General features: G+C 41.1%; 1 protein-coding gene across 8 annotated transcripts in view; it reads right to left on the reverse strand.

Annotated features, from left to right (window-relative positions):
• Positions 1–8,016: 8,016 nt before the first annotated feature.
• The window catches only part of sash1 (SAM and SH3 domain containing 1), a 254,021-nt gene continuing 242,535 nt past the window's right edge, over positions 8,017–19,502 (reverse strand). For all 8 annotated transcript variants that reach the window (XM_018094286.2, XM_018094288.2, XM_018094285.2 and 5 more), the window contains 2 exons: positions 10,120–10,251; positions 8,017–8,685 (listed from right to left, as the gene is read on the reverse strand). In XM_018094286.2, coding sequence (XP_017949775.1) covers positions 8,401–8,685; positions 10,120–10,251 — 417 coding nt within the window. In that variant the 3' untranslated portion in view covers positions 8,017–8,400. The remainder of the gene's footprint in view (positions 8,686–10,119; positions 10,252–19,502) is intronic.

Genomic DNA, 19,502 nt, shown 5'->3' on the forward strand with positions numbered 1-19,502 from the left:
ACTACTTTTCTGAAAATGATAATTTCCCTGAAAACTGGAGGATGCATGACTCTAGGGCCAACACATAACTGAATAAATCCCACTGCAAAGTCCATGTTGTGTTGCCAAAAGCTCACGAACCTCAATTTTCTTTAAGTACCACCTGCCCCAAGTAGGTGTTAATCTTTCCACAGACTAATGCGATATTTAGTGCATTTAACGCTTCATATGTATTTGTGAATCATGCGTTAGTATTATTTCTACGCGCGAATTAACACATGCGTTAAAATTAACGCATTGCAGTAGCGTGCGATTTAATGCATGCGAAATTACTTTGACGATTCAATCGTTATTTATCGCGTAAATTTTAACACAAAAAAACATGCAATAGCGCTTATCGACCTTTAGTGAATCAACCCCATTATGTTTTCACATATGGCAAACCCCTGGAGGAGAATATTGATTTCTATCTAGGCATGCTTGTCTCAGGTGCCACCCGGTCTAACCAGTAACTACCACAAGGGCAGGCAAGGAAGCCAAATGTATACAAAAGAAAAGAAGATGGTAAGAAAAGAGCTGGACATAAACAGGCCAGGTCAGTACCAGGTAACAAATGTAGAATCATGAGACACACTCAAAGTCAAGAACAAGCCAGAGTCAAAACCAGAAAACAACTAAGGCAGGACCAGGGAAGCAGGAAATAACAACAAGATTCAGTGCACCTAGGAACAAGCAAGCTTGATCTATAACAGGCAGCAAGTGGGTTCAGAGCAGACTTATGATGAACAAGCCATGCCTACTTAAAAATGCAAGGATATCAAAAGGTTCGAACCAAAGACTTAACAGAGGTGCAGAGGTAGGGCAGACTGCATAGTTACCTGCAGGTCACTGGTTTAAATCCAGCAGGATGTTACATACACTTAGGGGCATATTTATTATAGTGTGTCAGCCACTATCACTGGTGATGTTTCCCATAGCAACCAATCAGCAATTAAAATTGAACAGTCTCCTACAAGTTAGAAAACAAAAGCAAAGGTCTTATACCAACCTTTTACGTGAATTAGAAAAGCCCTGGCAACCCTGGTTTTCACCAACGCCCTTTTGGCTTTCTGCTGTGGGAAAGACAGGGATTCTACACACTGCCAAGGTTGGTGCAGAAACACAGTACAAAAGGGATCAGGCAGAGGCAACTTCAGAGTCAGGCAAATAGTCAAGGGTAGGCAGTGAAGATACAGCATTAAAGACCAGTAGTGCAAACAAAACAAGGCTTTAGGTAAGGTCTGGGCAATGAAAACAAACAAAATAGCATTATTTAACTTTGAATTTGGAGGCAAAGTGACGTTAGAGCATCCACTGCCATTACGACACACCAACAAGCAGTGTCAAACCCCTATCGCATAGGCGCTAAAATTTGTGCCAATGAGCAACAGAGACGACGAGTCCAGGGACGCAGATAGAGGTAAGTGCATGCGCCGGTCTCCCAGCAGTCGTAAAACTCCCTTTTACAAGCAAGGAGCACATGCACATCAAAATATAGGATTTCACTGACAAATGGTAAGCTATGGTCAACATTATAAGCATTAGTGATGATTTCCCTAACAAGGGATTTACTTTAGCTTTTGAAATTGTATTATGTCAGTTATCCCTAAGCATCAGTATAAATTTACCGACAATAATATATGTCTTTTTTACTTACTCAGTACTACATCTAAAGTTTTTACCCATAATATTCATTAATTGAACAAGCCCTGAAATGTAATTTTATTTATTACATGAACTAGATGTCCGTTTAGAATACAGAAGGATAGGAGATAGAGGGTATATTGTTTTACAGGAGACAGAGAAGCAGATACCTGTGCATTCCTTTTTTTTTTTTTGTTTCATAATTAAGAAAAGCTCAGATTGTCATATGCACTATGAGGAACAAAAGCTCTCAGAATCCCACCAGAATCCTAGAGCTATAATTGAATAACAACTGGTATCACTTGTTGTGATTTACTGATCAGTGGTATAAATATGCAGAATGCATAAAAAGGCAAAGTTAATGGTTTGCTCAAATTACATTGTAACATTTGGCAGAGCTACACAAAGCTATCTTACACAGTCACTTGGTCTTGTCAAAATAATAGTAGAACGTTCTGATTACTACTCTAAATATATTTAATACGCTATTTTGTATACAATTATACATTGAAGTAAAATAATTTAAACCTGAATGGAACAATGCTTTAAGACTAGTGCCACACCAGGTGGATTCTCAGCCTGTGGATAAAGACAGACCGAGAATATGCCCCTAACTCCTTTGTGATGTCCCTGCACCTGCCACTTTGTTGACCCAGGTGCAGGCACACGGAGCAGATTTTGGCATGGGCAAATCACAAAGCAGTTGGCAGAGTCTGCAGAGTCGCAAGCCGAGAATTGCCCTGGAATTATATATATATATATATGTATATATATGGACTATTTATATATCATTCACTAATTAGGGGGAATGGCACATAATTTGACCATGAAGAACTGTTGACAATTCTTTCCCACCAGCCATTGCCTCCTATTCACAAGAACAGCATGTGAACTGCTGGTATTGATGATGAAAAGCACTCTGGACAACACTACAATCGAGAATGTTGAAGGCAAACATTCCAAAGCAGTTCCTACCATGGTCTGCCACAGTTCTTCCTGGGAGCACTCTGGGAGCCAAAGTTCCTGCCATACTATATGACTAAAATGTATGTTCTTATTGTACGTTGGTTCTGAGACATGTTTACAGAAGAATTATAACTAATTGTAACCTGCAAACCCCCCCCCCCCCCCGCCACCCAGGGGCCCCAACTCTGCCATTCCCCTGCTACAGTGATTTATTTAAATGCATGGGAAGACATGCAGGAGACAACAGAGGGAATTCTTACCAGACATCCTATCTCTGTGGGCTTACCCTGTGGCTGTGGGGTCCACATTCCCTATCGTTACGTCACTGATTAAACCCCCTTTGAGTAACAGCAGACTATAAACCCTTCTTATAATGGAACAATACACAGCATTTTTAATTAACTTGGAATATAGGGAAAGTCCAATAAAAGGACCAGTAACACCAAAAGTGACTAAAAGTAATCTATAATTATATACATACATGTCTTTAAAATATGATTGGTTAACATGGCTGTCTCTTTTTATATAATATATATATATTATACCTTTATATAAAAAGTGCATTGAGTCTGAGCTTTCAGAAGGAGCCAGTGGTACACATTAGAACCTATTGTTTCTCCTACTCCCATGTAACTGAAGGAGTCCCAAGCCAGACTTGTATTTCTTACTATTGAGTGCTATTCTGATTTCTACTAAGAAAACGGATTTCAATGCAGGATTCTGCTGGAGAAGCTCTATTAACTGATGCATTTTGAAAAAAACATGTTCCTTTAATGGAAACATCTCTTCCACACTATGCAGAATATGCAAATTTGAATATATCACAGTTTTTTGCCAGTTCTTTCTATGTAACTTAAAGTTAAGTGGTTGTTTGTGCAGATGTCTTTATTAAGTCTGATAATTCTTTGTTTGCTCTTTGCCCTTCAGCACTAAGGAGTAGATTTATCAAAATGTGAGTTTAGAGCTAACTCATCCAAGTTCTCTTCATTCCAATAGGATTTTTAGAAGCATATTTATTAGTGGGTGAAAGTAAGAACTCTGTTTGATAAATACGCTTCTAAAAATCCCATAGGAATGAATACAACATGGGTGTTTATTATGTATTTTTTATGTATTATATGTTTGAAACTCACATTTTGTTAATTCTGCCCCTAAGTTTCACAAAACTCATGTTTTTATTTCCACAAAATCAATTGAATGAAAAATTCTGTCAGTCAAATTACTTATTAACCAATAACAAGCACAACTGGAATCCATTCTTTCTTGTTTTAAATTAACATTATAACAAATAGAAAAACAGAAATAATGCTGTATTGACAGAATGATTATAGAATTTATAGAATGATGATTCTAGATTAATTGTTGCTGAGAATTCATTTTTAAAAAAGCATGCAACTTTACTATGTAAAGTTGTCCTAATTCATATTGCAGTCTAAATATGTTAAATAGCCAGTATACTACTTATGTTAAAGGGACCTTATTTTAAAATGTTATGTACTTTATACATTTTTTATTTGAAGATAATGGGAATATCAATAACCCATTATTGACCAACTGGCAATTTGGGCACCTAAGTGGCAGATGAGATTTAATGTGGATAAATGTAAGGTCATGCACCTGGGATGTAAACATATGCAAGCCAGTTATACCCTTAATGGGACTGCACTAGGCAAATCCATAATGGAAAAGGACCTTGGAGTCTTTGTAGATAATAAACTTGGCTGTAGCAAGCAATGCCAGGCAGCAGCTGCAAGGGCAAACAAGGTTTTGAGCTGTATTAAAAGGGGTATAGATTCACGGGAGGAGGGGGTTATTCTTCCCCTTTACAGAGCGCTGGTAAGGCCCCATCTAGAATATGCTGTTCAGTTTTGGTCTTCAGTGCTCAAATGGGACATTATTGAGTTAGAGAGGGTCCAGAGAAGGGCAACTAAGCTGGTAAAAGGTATGGAAAGTCTCAGTAATGAAGAAAGACTGGCCAAGTTGGGTCTGTTTACACTGGAGAAGAGGCGCTTAGGGCTCTGGCACATGGGGAGATTAGTCGCCCGCGACAAAACTCCCTGTTCGCGGGCGACTAATCTCCCCGGATTGCCATCCCACCGGCGAAAATGTAAATCGCCGGTGGGATGGCATACGCGGCGGTGCGATTTCAGTGAAATCGTGCAAGTTGTCTCGAGAGGAAACTTGTGCGATTTCACTGAAATCACGCCGCCGCGTATGCCATCCCACCAGCGATTTACATTTTCGCCGGTGGGATGGCATTTCGGGGAGATTAGTCGCCCGAGACACGGGAGATTTGTTGCAGGCGACTAATCTCCACGTGTGCCAGAGCCCTTAAGAGGCGTTATGATAACTATGTATAAATATATAAGGGGATCATACAATAACCTCTCTAATGCTTTCTTTACCAGTAGGTCCTTCCAACGGACACGAGGGCACCCACTCCGTTTAGAAGAAGGGAGGTTCCATTTAAATATTCGGAAAGGATTTTTTACTGTGAGAGCTGTGAAGTTGTGGAATTCCCTCCCCGAATCAATCGTACTGGCTGATACATTATATAGCTTTAAGAAGGGGCTGGATGGATTCTTAGCAAGTGAAGGAATACAGGGTTATGGGAGATAGCTCTTAGTACAAGTGAGGGAATACAGGGTTATGGGAGATAGCTCTTAGTACAAGTTGATCCAGGGGCTGGTCCGATTGCCATCTTGGAGTCACGAAGGAATTTTTTCCCCTCTGTGGCAAATTAGAGAGGTTTCAGATGGGGTCTTTTGCCTTCCTCTGGATCAACTAGAAGTTAGGCAGGTTACTATGTATGTAAGTTATCATATTGTCAGTATTATAATTGTCATCTATATTTTTCCAATTAAAAAGAGTGGGAAGAAATACCAGTAAATTAACTCCAATTAAAGATTGCATGTTATTCATTTATAAGTATGCTTTCTCCCAGTATTTTTTCCACAGAATTAATTTTGAAAAAATTTAAATTTAAATTTTTTGTGAAAATTTTCATTTGTTAACAAAATGGATTCTGTGACATGTAATCCTTTCTCTCATAAGCATCTATTTTTTCATTTAAACCTAATGAATTATAGTTATATATTAATTTTGCAGCTTGGCATACAATATTCATTCACAAGATTACAGATTAGATTTTTAATTAATAAAATCTTAAAATGATATACAGTATCTTTAAACTGATCATGCAGCCACATGAGCTTTGTTTTCATTGCCCCCGCAGCCCCTGGCAGGGCAGAATCTTGGGGTGGGTAGTGTAGGAACTTGCCTAAGACACAGTTGCCAGCAAATTGTCAACCCGCAGACCACCAGCAAAGCACTGATTTACAGAGTACCAGCAGAGGAGGTGGTGGCTTTTCAGTTTTATGATCATAACTTTGTAACTAAAACCCACTGTTTTTAAAGTATACACACTTGCATAGATACTGAATTACTAGTGCAACAGGAAAATTACATTGATCAAACCCCTCTCTTTTGTATGATTGTAGTTAATCTGGCCAACTAGCGAGTGGCTAGTTGCACTTTCATTGCACTTTGTGTATTTTACTTAGCTTGGAGTGCACCCATGACACCCCTTTTTGCCTTTTTGTGTATTTCTTTACTTAAGTGCAGTTGCTCTGCAGGAAGAATGGCCAAACTTCCAAGTGGTTATAGCACCCCAAACCCATCCTGGGGTACCCATTTTTATTCCTTTAAAAATGGGTAGTGGCCTGGGCAATTTCACTCTCTCTCTTAAAGGAAAACTATACCCCCAAACAACATAGGTCTCTATAAAAATATATTGCATAAACAAACTCATTTGTAAAACCCTGCATCACCTAAATAAACCATTTTCATAAAAATATATTTTTTTAGTAGTAGGTGCTATTGGATACTCCTAAATCGAAAATTGCCATTTTAAGAATTAAGGGCCCCCTCCTGGGATTAGGATTCACAATGCACACAAACAAGCCAAGGCACACATACATGCTAGGCCACATCAGCCAATGAATTGACAGAGTTCTGTCTTTTGCTTCCACACTTCTTCCTGTTACAGTTAGAGCTGCATTATTTCTGGTCATGTGATCTCTGAGGGAGCACTCACTAAATGGTGGATCAAGGGAAAAGATAGATATATATATATTCCAGTTTGGCAAGATTCTTTAATAGGTCACTTTCACAATTTTAAACTGCTGCTGGAGTTTCTGCCTCCAGTGCATTACTACACATGGTTGAAACCCAGTGGCCAAACTGGAAGTATAAGATCATCCAGATCACATACAGAAGTGGTGAGTGCTGAGACTTATGTTGTAAACCTTGTAGCACAGCCATAAGGCAATGTGGCTGCTGCACTTAAGTTCGGTTCAGCTAGTAATTTATAATATTGTATTATGAAGCTAAGGGCCATATTGGTTAAAGCGATGGTTCACCTTTTAGCTAACTTTTAGTATGTTATAGAATGACCTATTCTAAGCAACTTTTTAATTGGTCTGAATTATTTATTTGTTATAGTTTTTTAATTATTTGCCTTCTTCTTCCAACTGTTTGCAGTTTTTAAATGGGGGTCACTGACCCGAGAAGCCAAACAATTATTGTTGTTTTGTGAGGCCACATTATTATTGTTATTTTTACTTTTTATAGCTTTCTTTTCTATTCAGGCCCTCTCCTATTCATATAACAGTCTCTCATCCAAACCAAACCACTCCCTGGTTGCCAAGGTAACTTGGACCAAATAACTGCTGAAACTCCTAACTGGAGAACTCCTGAATAGTGATGAGAGAATCTGTCCCATTTCGCTTCGCCGAAAAATTTGTGAAACTGTGAAAACTGTGTTGCCATGCTTGCAACTTTTTTTCATGTGCACAACTTTTTTTTTGGTTCCGCAGCTAATTTTTTCCACAGTGAATTTTTGCAAAAAAATCCACCAATGGCAAAACGTGGAAATTCACCACTAATCCTTGACTGGCGAAAAATTTCGCTTATGACTACTCCCTAACTGAAAATGAAATAACTAAAAAATAAATAACAAAATATGAAAAGTAGTTGCAGATTGTTCTAGAACTATCTACATCATACTAAAAGTTAATTCAAAGGTGAATCCCTTCAACATGTACTTATAATATGTATAGTAAGGCTGAGCTGTCTCTGACAATGGTCTGTTATTGCTCATAGGTGGTGCTGGCTTAGATTCAATCTAATTCTGAAAATGGCAACCACAACCTGATTGAGTAATATCAGCATACTTTAGTAGGAATTACTTTCTGTAAAATCTAAAAATGAGAAATGCCATATTACTAGGAAACTTTTAGAATATCATAGAAGATAAAAAATATTAGCTTGTTGATTCTGCCTGGTTTTTCTCTATTATTTAAAGAATGAGTAGCAATTAACAATCAGTTTTATAAAATTGTTTAAGGCAACAAAAGTTATATATAGGCTATGATGGATAAACCACAAAAGGCAGCCAAATGGCAAATGAATTAGCTCACGCTCATTAAATCCAATTCAATACATTGACACACAAAATATTTAATGGCCCACTTTACAAGAATGACTACAATCGGTCAACAATATTGCAAAAAATATGTTTTCACATAACTTTCAAGCTCATATAACTACACAACACTGACTAAATTGCACCCATAACAACCAGAGTTTTTCTTTAACTTATAACTTTTAGTGTATTGATTATAACAAAATAATGGTTGACTGTTATTGATTACTGCACTGGCACTATTAGTATTAGTATATTAGCCCCATAACTTCAAGATTTGACAGGTCTCACTGTGCATCAAAAACTGAACTGTTTACAGCCTCTGAACACATGGATTTTAGAATTCTTGTTGCACTTAAGAGCTTATTTATGTGTCTCTCCTCCTTTATCCCTGCTTTTTGCAGATGAGTCAGTGAAAGAGAAGGCAATGTACTCAAGGTTGTAATTCCTGCTTCTGCAAGAGGGCGAGCATACATGGGAAGTCCAACTGACACAAGCCAATCTGTGACTGATGAAATATGTCTGGGTGAAACAGGTTTTCTGCAGATTTCAGTAAGTCCTCCACTCAGTATCTAAATGATATTAAAAACAAATATAACTCTTTAATATGATGGTTTTTAGATCACCTTTTTAAAAAAAGTATGTCACAAAATGTATATAGCAATGTAAATGACTTGTTTGCTGACAGATACCACTGAGTATGTGATGTGAAGCAGAAGGAGCTCAAATACTGTAATGGAATTGGGCTTATTGGTTTTGGGTAGTCTGTGGGCAGTTTAACGTTTGTGGCTACGGAATCTGATTTAAAACTTCAAATACCTGTACACTGTAGTTCGAAAAAACAGCACAACTGACTAGCTGCAGAAATGTATTTGGGAATACAGTAAGGGGCAGATATCTCTATCCTTGCAGTCTATGTTTAGGCAAACAATTTCTGAAAAAAAAGTGAGTTACATATTTTTGTAAAAAAAGTTAAACAGTTGTAAAAAATAAATTTTGTGCTTCATGAAATCCCCATTTAGCAGCAAGCCAGAGCAATCAACTGCAGAAAAATCACCCAATTGTTTGCCTGAACGTGGACAGGTGAAAATCAATAATCAAGTTTATGTAGGGGATCAGAGAACTCTTTCCCCTGCTTTTCTGTCTATGACATCATCTAGCCCAGTTACAGACTGGAGAGATTGGCTGGGAGCTCCAGTGCACTTCTGGGAGAACGGGAGAATCCAGGGAGCCAAATATCTGGGGTGGGACCAGCAGGTTATAAAGGTCCCCTGCTGCAGTTCCAGCCAAAGAGAACCACATCTGGAGTGAGTAACCAGCCACTTGTGCTCTGCTTTGCATCAAGCTCCAGACTATCAAGAGAGAGGTCTGCTTAGTTGTTGGTGAATGCATTTACCTCCATGTGAGTCTCCAGTGTGTGTGTCCTGTGTGAGGACAGGTGTTGATGGAGTGCCTGCAACGTGGGAGCAACTGCCTATCCAAAAGGGAGAGGTACTTTGGGGGCATGTAGCACTACCTGGGAAACTAAAGAGCTCTTGGGTATGGGACTTTGTCAAAGACTGAACTGGGAAAGGGTGTTTCCGCCAGGAATGGAGTGTGGGAGAGACTCAGCCAGAAGTTTGGTTAAAACCACACGGGTTTCCCAAAGCAGGGTTATATTGTTTGCCTTTTTCGGTTATCACATTTTCTAAATGGTTATATAAAGTTCATCTTTGCTGCAAAACTTTGTGTGATTTATTTTCCTAGTGGAATTCCCCTGAAGTGTGCTCCTCAGTGCCCACTAGGTGGAGGCCCTTGTAAATCCCAGTTGTAAATCCCAGTTCCCCAGTATGTTTTAGATATATGCAAAGGGAATTCGTGTTCTTCTAACTAAGCACAGTCCAGAGAAGTGAGTATAATCCAATTTCTGCAAAAGTGTGCCAAAAAAGGGTTAAATTTATATGAAAAGCTTTTTATTTTTTTCATGAGCGAAATCTGAATATAACTGTAAGAAAGCAGAAACATACAGCCATACGATGTAATTTCATCAGATGTTTAGCTCGTATCAGGTCCATTGTTGCTGCCACATCCTTCTCTGGCTGCCCTAAATCTTCAGAATAACGTTCAGTTAATGCCTCTGGGATCCCATATCGTCCATGCTGCCACACACAAAGAGATTACATTAGTCAGCATTGCTATTATTAAAAATAAACATAAATTGTTTGGTTTTATGGAGTTATGGGGTTTCATGGAGTGTTATTACCTTACTTTGGTAAAGTTATAATTAAAAATTCTAGACTAATAAAGATGAACTACCAGGAAAGAGGGGATTCATACGCCAGCAACTGTTTCTGGTTCCAGATTCAATTTAAGTTCCCAGTTTATTCAATGAATACAAATATGGTTGCAGTTCCTTATTGAACCACACTGTTGGGGTATGAACTGCCCTCTGGGCATGTATAGTTTTATCTATATTTATATTCATATGTGTTAGATACATTTTCTGCTTTGCTTTATTTGAGTCAGTGTAAAGCCTTCTTATGTTGCATTGCTTTAATTCAACATGTTGCCATGCTAGCTGTCACCAAACTAATGGCACGTATTACTAGTAAATCATGTGATTCTAGTGTTATGGGTGAATCTGTACCTGCAGATTTGTGCACCCCTTCAGTTTCAAGGCAACCCTGCATTCATGGCTATATGGGATGGCATATCGGGGAGATTAGTTACCCGTGACAAGGGAGATTTGTCGCAGGCGACTAATCTCCCCGTCTCCCACGGCCCTTGTTGTAAAGCCTAGCAGCAAGCACAAACTCCCTTTTCTTTTCCAAGGCTTTGGTATAATGTGTGTTTGTAAGAAGTGTGAGAGATGCAATGGAAAATATCATTATTTGGTGTATTTCCACCAGTGTTAAAGGTGGGATACAAACAGCACCAGGTAAAATGCCTGGTTTAGCAGCAGGTAATGCAGTGTATAAGTTACGGGCTTAGGAAAAGCCAAATTAATAGGTCTATGGAGTGAATGGAGGGAGAGCGAGCAGGAAAGACCCTCCACTCCATACTCCAGTTAGTATTTTCAGTTGGCCAGCTGTAGGGAGCTGCCTGAATAGGATTGGGGGTTGAGCAGGAGGTTGATCCTTGACTGAGTGAAGGTCACTCTCAGAGCAGGGCACAGGGCAGGAAGGTTGCCTGCCTGTGTCAGGAACTCCCAGAGGAGCTGGGGGTGCTGCCTGCCACTGCAAGGAGCAGAGGGACTCGTGACCAGGCGGATGAGAGCTGAGAGGAGTCAGCAGGGCTTAAGGTGAAGCCTGAGTGTTCACGAGTGTGAGTCACTGTGGACGTGTGAAAGTCACTGGGGACAGTGAGAAACCCCGTAAAGTGAGTGTGGAAGTAAACCTGGAAGGTGAGAGTCCTGAAGAAGGGACAAATCATAACCCTGAACTGTTTGTGAACTGACTTATGTTTATGTTGGGATGAATTAACCCTAAAAAAACCTGTGTTTTTGCCTGAAGAATTCGTATCCCTGTCTCTTATGCTCCAGATCCTCTGCATGCCTGCCTACCATTGCTAATACCCCCAAAATTACAAGTACAGGTAGTCATCATGTCACAGAAGGTATACAAACAAATCTAGAGTCTAGTCTAGTCTAGAGTGAAGAGCTGAGAAACATAAGAGGCAGAATGTAGCGCCGCTCAAAGTAAATATCCTTGACTCTCTTTTTTCCTACCCCAGTTGTTCACAGAGTAGATGTTCTCTGTCAAGCAGCCTGGTCCCCGGGCAGTCAGGTATTAGTGTTTTGTCCTAACCACATGTCTGGTATGAAAGTGTATGTGTGACATATAGAGGCAGACGTGGTCACTTTCAGGTGGTCAAAGTGCACATGACCGGCAATTTATTTAGGCAAGCAGCTGGCCTGATTAAAGGACAGATTATTATTATTATTATTTATATAGCATACAAAAGACAGAACAGTTAACGTGTACATATAAACAATTCACAAAAATGGTTTGCAGTTACATTGGATGAGGATCGGAGACACTAGGGGCAGGGTCCTGCTCGCAAGAGCTTACAATATAAAAGGGAGGGCTGAGACATAAGGTCAGGGTAACCAGGATGGCATTAGAGTTCATGTAGGTGTGTAAAGTGACAATAAATGTAGAGAATGTTTGGGGGGTTTAGGTTATAGGCTTGAGTGAAAAGTTGAGTTTTAAGAGACCGTTTAAAGGCTAGGAGAGTCTTGCAGTGCCTAATGAGATGGGGAAGGACGGTTCAGAGGATGGGTGCAGAGCGTGAGAAGTCTTGGATGCTAGAGTGAGAGGAGGCGATGAGTGAGAGGAGGCTATGAGTGAGGAGGAGGTCATTTGTAGAGCGAAGGTTACGTCTGGGGGTGTACTTGGGGATTAGGGTGGTTAAATAGAGTGGTGTGGTACCAGTGAGTGCTTTAAAGCTGAATACAAGAATCTTGAAGTGAATCCTGTATGTGACAGGTAGCCAGTGCAAAGATTGGCAGAGAGGGGCGGCACTTGTGGAGCGGGAGGAGAGGTGTATGAGTCTGGCAGCACTGTTCATGATGGATTGGAGTCCCCACTCCAATCCATCAAGAACAGTGCTGCCAGACTCATACACATACAGTTTAGACGGGGAAGCAGAGCACTGAGTTGCACTAGTCTAAGCAAGATATGACAATGGTGTGGATGAGTATTTTGGCAGTATCTCCAGTGAGGAAAGGTTGAATGTGTGCAAAGTTTTTTAAGGTGGAACCGACAGGATTTTGACAGTGTTTGAATGTGGGGAGTGAAAGAGAGAGCATAGTCAAATGTGACTCCTAGACAGTAAGCTTGTGGAACTGGGGTTATTAATATTTTCCACGCAGACAGTGATGTCAGGAAGGGAAACGGAGTTGGAAGATCCAAAGTAGCTGATTAGTTGACCCAGACCAGTGGTGTAGATTGAAAATAGAAGGGGTCCAAGAACAGAGCCTTGAGGTACCCCAACTGATAGAGGCTGAGGAGTGGAGGTTGAGGCCGAATGGGACACACTGAAGAATGGTTGGAAAGATAGGAGGAGATCCAAGATGGAGCCTTATCTTGAATTCCCAACGAGGATAGAATATGGAGCAAGAGAGAATGATCGACAGTGTCAAAAGCTACAGAAAGATCAAGCAGGATTAAGAGAGAGTAGTGACCCTTTGCTTTGGCAGAGAGTATGTCATTTGCTACTTTAGTGAGGGCAGTTTCTGTAGAGTGGTGGGGGCGGAAGCCACACTCGAATGAGTCAAGTAGGGAGTTCAATGTTAGATAGTGTGAAAGTTTGTTATGTACATGTTGTTCAAGGAGTTTTGAGGAGAAAGGGAGTAGAGAGATCGGCCGATAGTTAGAGTGTAGGATCCAGAGAAGGCTTTTTAAGTATGGGCTTGATGACTGCGTGTTTAAATGAGTGTGGGAATATGCCAGTAGAGAGAGAGAGGTTAAAGAGAGAGGTGAGAGTTGGAGTAAATATAGTTGAAAGAGGAGGAATGAGATGAGAAGGAATAGGATCAAGAGAGCAGGTGGTAAGGTGAGCTTTGGACAGGAGAAGGGAGACCGTCTCCTTGGTAAGTGCAGGAAAGGATGCAAGAAAAGTAGCGGCTGAGGGAATATTTGATAGTGTGATGTCCTTAGGGTTCCAATTTATTTCCGTGCTGATTTTTTGAATTTTATCTATGAAGTAGCTAGCAAAGTCCTCAGAAGTGATAGAGGTGTCACGGTCGGTATGCCAAAACTCAGAACAGGCGCCAAGGGTCCGGTCACAGCTCATGCTTCCACCAATAACAGCCGCCTTTCACGTCGGGAGGAGCCCTTTGCTACTTGGATGCTACCAGGATTAAAGTGAGAGACCCAAGGAGAGAGTTCTGAGCAGGCAAGGGAACCAGAACTGTGCTACAGGGAGAAGGGGAACGCGTTAGCGTAGTTAGTGGTCTGCCTGGGGACAGAAATGATCAGACAGCAAAGTACCAAAACGGAATTCGGAAGAGTGGTCAAAACAGGCAAAGGTCGGTTCAGGCAGCAATACAAGAGTAGTCAGTAACAGGTAAGGATCAAAACGGAACAATTCAATACAATAAAACACCCAGGAACTTTCAGGAAGAAAAACCTTCTTGGTTGGAGGAGATTTTAAACTAGGAGTGGGGGGGAAGGGTGCAGCGGGTAATTCTGTGGTAGACAGGATAGATGAGGCAGTGGGCATAGTAAGGGAAAATGGGGGAGGAAACTTGCTTCGGGATACTGATAATGGCAGGGAGGCCCATAAGTTGTTTACACGTCATTCTCACGCTGGTACCAGTATTAAATGTATGTTTACCAATGCAGAGAGTCTGACTGGTAAAATGGGGAGAGCTGGAGGTACTGGCACTGGAGCGGAAATATGATGTGATTGGTGTTGCTAAAACTTGGTTGAATGAGTCTCATGACTGGGCAGTTAATATTGGGGGTTATACATTGTTTCGGAGGGACAGGTGCAATAGAAAAGGAGGAGGAGTGTGTCTGTTTGTTAAGCAAGAATTAAAAGCAAATATTAAAGAGGAAGTGATGGGGGTAACAGAGGGAGCTGAATCCTTATGGGTTGAGCTTCTCACAGATAGTATCTACCAAACTAATTGTAGGGGTATGCTATAGACCCCCTAATGTAAGTGAGGAGGAGGAGGCTCAGCTCCTGTTGCAAATAGAAAAGGCTGCTAGTTTGAGGCAAGTGATAATAATGGGGGATTTTAATTATCCTGATATTGACTGGAGCCATAGTACAGTAAATGGGAACAAGTTTATAAACTTGCTGCATGACAACTATGTCACAGGTTGTTGAGGAGCCAACCAGGAACCATGCTATATTGGATCTAGTGATCTCTAATGACCCAGAAATGCAAATGTGCAAGTGGTTGAACCCCTGGGTAATAGTGACCATAATGTTATTTCATTTTATGTTTGGTGCAGGAAACAAATTTACACTAGGGCAACAAAGACACTGAATTTTAGGAAGGCAAATTTTAGCTCCTTAAGGGCAGCGCTTCAGGGCATAGATTGGGGCATTATGTTTCCTGATAAAAACACAGAGCAGAAATGGATGTCATTTAAAATGATATTAAATCATTACTGTTCTCAATTTATTCCATTAATAAGAAAAAGTAGAAGTGTTAAGAATCACCCTATGTGGCTTAACTCTGAGGTAAAAAGTTAATAGGGAAAAAAAGGAAAGCTTTTAAGAAATATAAGTCAGAGGGGACAGTAGCTGCATTTAATGAATATAAACACTATAACAAGTGTTGTAAAACAGCAATTTGGAGGGCAAAGATAGAAAATGAGGAGCGCATTGCGGCAGAGGCGAAGACTAACCCCAAAAAGTTTTTTAAGTATATTAACAGTAAAAAGATGCAGGTTGAGGGTGTGGCCCCATTGAGTCATAGTAACAATATGGTTACAGCGGATACAGAAAAGGCAGATGTGCTTAACCAGTTCTTTTCTTCTGTGTATACAGTAGAGGAGCCAGTGGGCCAAGTCCCACCCAATAGCTGCACTGTTGCCAACTACACAGTGGTTGACACAGGATATGGTGCTTAAAGGGTTACACACAATAAATGTAAACAAGGCACCTGGGCCAGATGGTATACACCCTCGGGTACTGAGAGAGCTAGGGTCAGAATTACAGTGGCCCTTGTTTCTGATATTCTCAGACTTGCTTTCATCAGGTATGGTACCTAGGGATTGGAAGAAGGCGAATGTCATTCCTATATTTAAAAAGGGAGTAAGATCTCAGCCTGGCAATTATAGGCCTGTAAGTTTGACATCCGTGGTGGGCAAGTTATTTAAAGACTTGTTAAAGGATCACATACAAAATTATGTACTGGAGAATGCCATCATGAGCAGTAATCAGCATGGCTTTATGAAGGACAGGTCATGTCAGACCAATTTAATTGCTTTTTATGATGAGGTAAGTAAGAAGCTGGACAGTGGGGATGCAGTAGATATAATCTATTTGGATTTTGCCAAAGCATTTGATACCGTTCCCCACAAACGACTGCTTTCTTAACTAAGGTCTATTGGTCTTAGTGAAGTCATTTGGACATGGATAGAAAACTGGCTACAGGATCGGGTACAGAGGGTGTTAATGGTACATTCTCTACTTGGAATAAGGTTCTCAGTGGGGTCCCTCAGGGTTCTGTACTGGGTCCACTTTTGTTTAACTTGTTCATAAATGACTTGGGTATTATAAGTAATGTATCAGTGTTTGCAGATGACACAAAACTCTGCAGACCAGTCAATTCTATCCAGGATGTGGCATCCTTGCAGCAGGATCTTGACCAACTGGCACCTGGGTTGTAAAAATATGCAAGCCAGTTATACCCTTAATGGGACTGCACTAGGCAAATCCATAATGGAGAAGGACCTTGGAGTCCTTGTAGATAATAAACTTGGCTGTAGCAAGCAATGCCAGGCAGCAGCTGCAAGGGCAAACAAGGGTTTGAGCTGTATTAAAAGGGGTACAGATTCACGGGAGGAGGGTGTTATTCTTCCCCTTTACAGAGCGCTGGTAAGGCCCCATCTAGAATATGCTGTTCAGTTCTGGTCTCCAGTGCTCAAACGGGACATGACTGAGTTAGAGAGGGTCCAGAGAAGGGCAACTAAGCTGGTAAAGGGTATGGAAAGTCTCAGTTATGAAGAAAGACTGGCCAAGTTGGGTCTGTTTACACTGGAGAAAAGGGGGGTTAAGAGGTGACACAATAACTACATATAAATATATAAGGGGATCATATAATAACCTCTCTAATGTTTTATTTACCACTAGGTCCTTCCAACGGACACGAGGGCACCCACTCCGTTTAGAAGAAGGGAGGTTCCGTTTAAATATTCGGAAAGGATTTTTTACTGTGAGAGCTGTGAAGTTGTGGAATTCCCTCCCCGAATCAGTCGTGCTGGCTGATACATTATATAGCTTTAAGAAGGGGCTGGATGGATTCTTAGCAAGTGAGGGAATACAGGGTTATGGGAGATAGTTCTAAGTACAAGCTGATCCAGGGACTGGTCCGATTGGCATCTTGGAGTCAGGAAGGAATTTTTTCCCCTCTGCGGCAAATTAGAGAGGCTTCAGATGGGGTTTTTTGCCTTCCTCTGGATCAACTAGAAGTTAGGCAGGTTATATATAGGCACAATGGTTGAACGTGATGGACGTATGTCTTTTTTCAACCCAACTTACTATGTTACCTACATTGGCAGCAACCGAAAGCAAGTGGGCATGCGTGTTAAAAGGCAGAGTAATGCATATGTGCCTAAGGAAGACTGTGGGTGTCCCCGCCGCCCCACTAGACCACCAGGTATCGTTACAAGAGGAGGCAGAACTAGGTTGGGTGGGTGGATGTAGAAGGGAGTTGAAAGTGTTTAACAGTTGTTTGGGGGTTGCGAGATTGTGTGGATAAGAGAGTGGCGAAGTAGGACTGCTTTGCAGAGGCCAAAGCATCCCTGTAGTTGTATAAAGGTGGCCATACATGTCCCTTAGACTGATTCGGCAGCTAATGACGGGCCTGCCCGGCCAATATCTGGCCTGAAATTGGCCAGATTTCGATCAGGCAGGTCAAAAAATTTAGTTGGATCGGGGACCGGATCGGCTCGTTGATTCGGTCCCCGAACCAACTTTGCCTTACCCGTCGTTCTAATTCAATCGTTTGGCCCTGGAATTAGCCTGGATTCGCCCGATATCGCCCACTCATAGGCGTATGAGAATAACACAGTAAATTTTTGTTGTGTGTCCTGGAAAATGTTGCAGATTTGTTTGTATGTAGACGCAGAAAATAATGAGACAATATTGTTTATGATAAAATGCAAGTTGTTTGAGATTAAAGTTGCTCTGAGATAAGCACACTTTGGGTGACTTCGAAAAACAAAGTCCTGTTTTCCCACCAGCTATTAACATTATTGCTGGCAGGAAAGCATTTTAGGAGATTTGTCATCTGTGGTAACACAGTTTTAACTGCAGGCAATAAAAATCCCCATCTGTCATCATGCTTAAAGAAGAAGGAAAGGCAAAGTCACTTGGGGGTGCCAAAATGTTAGGCACCCCTAAGTGACTTGAATCGCCTACCTTGTACCCCGGGCTGTTGCCCCTGCTCAGAGAGAACAGCACCAGCCCGGGGTAGCTGCAGCGCTTCCTCCTTCCGTCTTCACGAGCGCACGCATGCGCAGTAGAGTGAAAAGCCAAACTTTAAGTCAGCTTTTCACTCGACAGCGCATGCGCCTATTGTGTAGTTACAGCGAAACGAAGCCGGAAGGAGGAAGCGCATCACTCCAGGTACCCCGGGCTGGTGCTGTTTTCTCCTAACAGGGGCACCAGCCTGGGGTACAAGGTAAGCGATTAAAGTCACTTGCGGGTGCCTAACATTTTAGCACCCCCAAGTGACTTAGCCTTTCCTTCTCCTGTAAGTAACTAATTGTGTGCTTATCTCAGAGGAACCTAAAGCAATCTTCTCAAACTTGCATTTTACTTAAAGCAAAGGCCAGCATTACTTAGAAGTGAGCTACTAGTAGCAGCTACTTTTTCAAGGCTACTAAACTCCAGAAAATACCTTGCCATAGACAATACTGAGAATTGCCTCTGCTAAAACACACATAAAGACAATTATCAACATTGTCTATTTCTGTAGCCGTGACAAGTAGATGCTACTAGTAGCTCCATGGTGTCTTCACCCTAACAGGGCTTGTTTTCAACACTGAAGTATTTTCTTGCCTGTATGAATATGTATGTTGCTTGTCTGACTATGTTATACAATAATTATGTTTGCATGTTGCCTCTTAGTTTATGCTCATGCCTGTCTCAATACCTGTTGCATAACTATAGAGAAAGCATACCCCCAGTCATTGAGCCTGGCCTGGGTGACAGGGGAACTTGGACCACCTACCCTGCCGCAATACTAGCAGCTTAGAGCTTGGGATGTGAGAGAGAGGGCAGGCAGCCAGTATGCCAAGCCCATAGGCGGAGGGTGACTTTTTTGTTTGGAGAGGCTATTACAGACTGACCTACAGCTAATGTGAGACTTAGTGGATTCACTGCTGGTGTAAAAAATTAACCTCCCAACTACCTCTTGCAGTTCCCACTGACATCCTGGGATACTGTGCAAAAGTGCGGGTGGGGGTGCTTTTTTTAACCCTAAAATGCTTAGGATGTAAAAGCATTCATACGTGCACTTCTGTTAGGGGTTCTCCATCCATTTGTGTTTGTGATCAGTTAGCTTCAAGGGGTAGTTCACCTTTAAATTAACTTTTAATATGATGTAGACATTGATATTCTGAGACAATTTGCAATTGGTCCTCTTTTATTTTTAATGGTTTTTCAGTTATTTAGCTTGTTCTTCAGCAGCTCTCCATTTGGTATTTCAGCAGCTATCTGGTTG

This window comes from Xenopus tropicalis, chromosome 5 (assembly GCF_000004195.4).
Source record: "Xenopus tropicalis strain Nigerian chromosome 5, UCB_Xtro_10.0, whole genome shotgun sequence".
Taxonomy (NCBI): domain Eukaryota; kingdom Metazoa; phylum Chordata; class Amphibia; order Anura; family Pipidae; genus Xenopus; species Xenopus tropicalis.